We start from the raw sequence: 5,523 nt of genomic DNA, 5'->3' as shown, positions 1-5,523 counted from the left end.
TCTGTGGGAGCGGATGTCACCGGCTCCATGGCTCCTCTGACTGGAGAACGCAAGTCTTCTGCCCCCATCCACTCGAGCCAGCCTGTCCTCTTCACCTTTGATGTGCCTGTGCGCCACACGCACCATAGTTCCCTGTCCAACAGTGCACCCCAGGACTACCTCCTTCTCCACCAGTGCATGAGCAGGAAGACAGAGAGTGCACGGTAAAGGCCATGACCCTTAGGCGTCCTGTGTCAGTTTCCTGTTAGCTGTTAATCCAGGTCAACATACAGGTTCACTGTGCTTCCTCAGCTTAGAAGCCCCTAAGGGTTAGGGCTACAGTTATGGGGGAAATTCTCCATTTACTTTGTGCGTGTGTGTGTGTGTGTAGTGTATTTTATGTAGTTGTGTATTTAAATGTTCTGATTGAAGGCGTGCCAGTCACTATGTTAGATTAAAGTGAATATTCAAATCTAAAAGCGGCAGTCTAAAATGAGTAATGCATCCTCTCGAAGAACAATTTCTGAGTGTGACAATAAATTAAAATCCAGAGGTCAGACAAAATCCATAAATATGTTTTTGTTATTTGCTCAAATTGATTTTGATTCAAAATAAAAATGTACTATGGGATTATGTGAGGATGGACAATGTGGCTTCAATTCTCTAACAGTTTATTATATTATATAATTATTATATTTTATTACATAATAAACCTAGAATGGCTGTTTTTGGTGAAACTCATGCACTAAATACCAGAAACCAAATATTTCATTACATTAATAATGCAAAAATCCTGTTAATCCAATATCTCCATAAGCAGACTAATGTTTAAAAGATTTCTCAATCAATCATTTAAACACTGAAACAATAAAATATGCACAAGTCAAGAGGTGTGAAAACCAGAGTAACAACAGTATATATACATTTATATGGATATGAATGGCTGTCTTGGCTATATGCTGAGCAGGAGAACAAAAGGACCAAGTGTTTATATTAAATGCACTTTCTCCATTAGCATTCACCTCACCTCATGCTGCCCTCATGCCTACTTCCAAGAATCAAAACGCTGCTTTAATTATGATGCCATTCTGCAGATACCTGACACAGTACATGATCAATGAGGTTGAGGCTGCAATTCATCACTCCTATAGGTTTAGACTCACTCGGGGTAGAACTGCTCTCTCAGCCACACGATTTGCACGCAAATCTGCTGTGTTGGACCGCTTTGAAGCCCAGGAAATCAAACCTCACAGTGCATCTCATCAGCTTTATGCAGATATTTCTGCCTCTCCCTTATTTGCTTCTGATCCATAGGTCTGCTAATTAAAACAAGCATGTGTTGATAGGGTACAGTCCGGGTCAGAATGAAACTACTCTGATGACCAGTAGAATTAATCTGTGTAAAAAGCCCTCATACAGTCACAGTGATGGAAGGCAGAGTGATGAGCAATCATTGATTGATGACTTAAACTCAGTGTGACATTAAAAAGAAGTGGAGTCAGAGAGACCAAAACACTATGTCACTATTAATTACTTTGATACATTTGAAATTCTTACATTTATAATCAAAAATGAACAGAACCATTAAAAATCTGCAGTGTAGTTTGCACATATGCATGAATCTAATTTGTAGGACTGCTCTAGTTGGCAGGGTCAAGTTCGACAGACCAGCCAGAAGATATGAGGCATGTCTTCGTGGTGCTTAACCAAGGCTGAGAAATTCAGAAAACCCTCTTAACATGGATGCCCCCCTTCCTGTCAGCATATTGAAACCATGTGACTGACTCAGCTTGTCCAAGATATGTTAGAAAAAAAACTTACATTTAATGTGTATGCTGTATCTTTGTAAAGGTGCTCAGGCATGATGCAGAGGTGTATTGTTTTTTTTTTAAATGTATGTTGAGACCTATAGAGCTCAGGTATTCTTTGTGGTGCTACAGTGCCATCTAGTGGCTGTTTGAGTAGTTATATTGAAAATGCTGCTTAAAAACAAATGGTTGTCAGCCTCCTTTTTTATGCTGTTGTTTGAGATAGGCTGGCAGTGAGGTATCAGACAAATGTCTATGTGTGCACTTTGGTATGTGAGCACAACAAACTCTAACTGTTTGTATATTTATATGTCTTTTTCATGTCGCAGGAGTGCCAGTTTCTCTCAGGCCACACGAAGCAGTGTGTTTGTGGGGAGTGACTCTGCAGTGCAGAAGCTCTCCCATGGCTTCTCCCACTGTCTAAATGGCATGGGTGCTCAGTTGCATGGCTTCTACAGCCTACCCAAGCCAGGTAAACAGCAGTTACCCGTGCATGATGACTCGCCGCCGGAGGCCTGTTACGTGCTTCCGCGGGGATACAGCTCGGAGGCACCGACTCACAGTGGGCTAGGTGAGCCTGAGCTGGAGAACGAGGAGGTTTATACCTTCAATACGCCCTGTAACACCCTCGCTGCCATGCACAGCAATGAGCGTCCACCTGACAATTATGATCTTCCTACGCCACCTGGCTCCTTCTATCAAATCCCCCGGACGTTTGATAAGAATCACAATGCCTTAACACCCCCCAGCTCTGAGTCCTCCAGTGCTCCTCCACCCAGACCCCCTAAACCTAGCCATGGGTCAGAGGGCACTTGGGGGAGTCCCCACTCATTAGGGAGCCAGAACGGAGAGATGGTGTCTGCAGTGTCGGTCATCCCACGTAGGAATACTCTCCCTGCTGTCGAGAACATCAGGATGCACAGAGGTACACTGCCTGCAATTAGCACTTTACCTGCTTTATTAATGCCCCCTCCCAAATGCTGCATGCTTTTTTTGTAAACACAGTCTTGGTTGACGTGCCAAGATATTAGGAAAATCATATTTTCACCTGCTTCCTGTTTCCTGTTTCGAAATGCAAGTCTGACTTGATCAGTCCTTTTGTGGCACTGCAGTGACTTTGCACTTCTTTTTCCTACCCCTCTTTCTCCCACTCTTCTTCTGTCTCTCATTTTACTGATTTAACGGTAGCAGCTGAGCAAAAACAAAGAGGTCAGTCTAGCAGACATTGTTCTGCTGAGATGCTAATGAAATTTAAGCCATACAGCCTACTCCAGAATGCCTTGTTCCATAGCCTACCAGGGACGGCTTGTTCCAGGCTGATAAACAGTCAAAAAAAAATACTCACAGAAACAAAGCATCTTAACTTGCTGTGTTCTCTGCTTTGCAAAGTCCATGTTTAGGCCTCTTATAGCCAGAGACAGTAATTGTCCTGTCACCCTTGTTAGTGAGGTTACAGGCTGTTCACATACCTGTGCTGCAAAGACTAATTATAACTCAATAAACCATTTAATATAATGTCACTCGTGTTCTGTTTGTTTCATTAGCAGCATGAGTTTACACCTTGAAATGTCAGGCATTTTTGCCAAATGCGCCTCTTGCAGTAATCATTGTACAATAGCTGGCTCTTGTAGGTTTGGCAGGTTGGTGCTATTTCATATTAGATGCTTTTTTTTGTTTTAGGGTTTGCTGCAGCAGTAAACATTGATTTATCACCTCATGTCTCTTCACAGGCTCCTCTTTTGAAACTAACAGTCATCACCATCCCATTCATTTCAACAACTCGGGCCAGTCTGTGGAGTCTGTCAATGATGGGTTCAGCTCCTACCTGGTGAGTCGCTGTCTCCCTTTTTCCTCAGTCCCGCCTCAGATAGACACTGTCGGCATGAAATCCAGCTGCAGAAATACAAGTGCATTTTTACTGGTTTTACTCTAATTTAGTGTTGCTGTTTACATAGAGCCCAGAGAGTTTAAAGAACATAATGTCCCTTTTGACCCCAGAGAACCAAACCCCCTCTGACTCGCTCAGACAGCGGCAACTCAGATGACAACTATGTGCCCATGAATCCTGGTTCCTCGCCACTCAGCACTGCCCAGGCTGACAGTCCTAAGAATATCTACATCCCTATGAGCCCTGGGCCACATCACTTTGATTTCCCAGGATTCTCTGCAACTTTACCTGCCCGTAAGGGAAGCAGCGCCTCTCTGTGTCACAGGCCCAGCCGTCTCAGTGATGTTACACCACCACCCATCAACCGCAACCTCAAACCCAACAGAAAATGTGAGTTTTTGATAGCAGAGGTCTCACTGTTCTAAAAAGTGGGTATACATTTTTTTAATCACCACTTTTGGCTTCAGATCAGCTCTGCATTGGTAATTGTTTCACAAAGAGGATGCTTTTTATTGACGGTGTCTGCTCTTGTATCTCACAGCAAAGCCAACACCTCTTGATTTGAAGAACAATGGGATCATTGATGAGCTGCCATTTAAGAGCCCAGTCACAATGTCCTGGACACGGCCCATGTGAGTCTCATATCAGTTATTCAGGCTAGGTTACTAAAGTCCACTCACAAACATGCACACAGTTTGGTGGTACAGATTGGCAATGTATTTTGATTTTGCTTGAGTTGAGAAGGTAGAAGCACTCACGGTCCTGTCTGCTTTGCTACAGGTCTGCTATGAACTCTATGTCCTCCCAGCATTGTCGACCCATCTCTACACAGAGCATCACCAGCACTGACTCTGCAGACAGTGAGGAGAATTATGTGGCTATGGTGAGTCCCAGTAGCTGAAGGGGAGATCAGGACAGCACATTGTGTTGTTTGTTTTGATGATCCCCTTGTTTGTGCGTTATGTTTACTTACTGCACTCAGTGTGAGTGAAGCCTCCCTCCTGTCTCCATTAGCAGAACCCAGCGTCTACCTCCCCAGCTGTGAGTGGCACCAGCAGTCCAGCCCCTAGGAAGTGTGGCGATGTGGACTACCTAGCACTGGACTTCCAGTCTGGGTCACCCAGCCCACACAGAAAAGTAAACTGATGATTTTGGAGACTCGTTATAATATTTATTCTCATTTCTCCCGCAGTGCAGTATCTTACTGCTGCCTTATTTATCATTCCACAGCCCTCCACGTCCTCTGTGACCTCTGATGAGAAGGTGGACTATGTGCAAGTCGACAGAGAGAAGACCCAGGCACTGCAAAGCACCATGCAGGAGTGGACCGATGTTCGGCAGTCTACGGAGCCTGCTAAGGGGGTCAAGTCCTGACACGGAGCTGTCAAAAAATTTGACAAAAAAAACTAAAAATTCAAATCTTAAGTCAAGCATCGCCGGTATCATGTGTCTGGCATTACTATGAATACTGGTCCAGCTTGTTTAAGACTGAATGTTTGGACAAAGAGCCATGACCTGTCCTATGCCTATTCTCTGTTACGATTATTACTGTAGTGCACTCCTAACATGCAGGATGTCAGGTCATATAGGTGAAGCACCCTGCCAAAGCTCTTCATGCAGACTGTTAGAACAGTGTATGGACAATTGTTAATGTGTATAAAAATATCACATCAATCCATCCTTTATAAAATGCTAAAATGCAAGTATTTCATCGAGGCTATCTCATCCACAGCCTCTGCACCAGTCATATATTTTTTTGCATCTAGTAGGTAATTTACCCAACGTCTGTATTTAAAATAGTACGAGAGGCTAACTGGTCGATAACCATATTAATATACGGTAAGAGCA

At 43.7% G+C, this 5,523-nt stretch overlaps 1 protein-coding gene across 1 annotated transcript in view; it reads left to right on the top strand.

Annotated features, from left to right (window-relative positions):
* The window catches only part of gab2 (GRB2-associated binding protein 2), a 36,463-nt gene extending 30,946 nt beyond the window's left edge, over positions 1 to 5,517 (top strand). The window contains exons 3-10 of the mRNA XM_020614764.1: positions 11 to 203; positions 2,117 to 2,712; positions 3,518 to 3,615; positions 3,786 to 4,065; positions 4,217 to 4,307; positions 4,456 to 4,558; positions 4,690 to 4,812; positions 4,906 to 5,517. Coding sequence (XP_020470420.1) covers positions 11 to 203; positions 2,117 to 2,712; positions 3,518 to 3,615; positions 3,786 to 4,065; positions 4,217 to 4,307; positions 4,456 to 4,558; positions 4,690 to 4,812; positions 4,906 to 5,049 — 1,628 coding nt within the window. The 3' untranslated portion in view covers positions 5,050 to 5,517. The remainder of the gene's footprint in view (positions 1 to 10; positions 204 to 2,116; positions 2,713 to 3,517; positions 3,616 to 3,785; positions 4,066 to 4,216; positions 4,308 to 4,455; positions 4,559 to 4,689; positions 4,813 to 4,905) is intronic.
* Positions 5,518 to 5,523: the final 6 nt, after the last annotated feature.

The sequence above is a fragment of the Monopterus albus genome, unplaced genomic scaffold (genome assembly GCF_001952655.1).
Source record: "Monopterus albus unplaced genomic scaffold, M_albus_1.0 scaffold150.1, whole genome shotgun sequence".
Taxonomy (NCBI): domain Eukaryota; kingdom Metazoa; phylum Chordata; class Actinopteri; order Synbranchiformes; family Synbranchidae; genus Monopterus; species Monopterus albus.
This window is presented reverse-complemented; position numbering and strand designations above follow the sequence as displayed.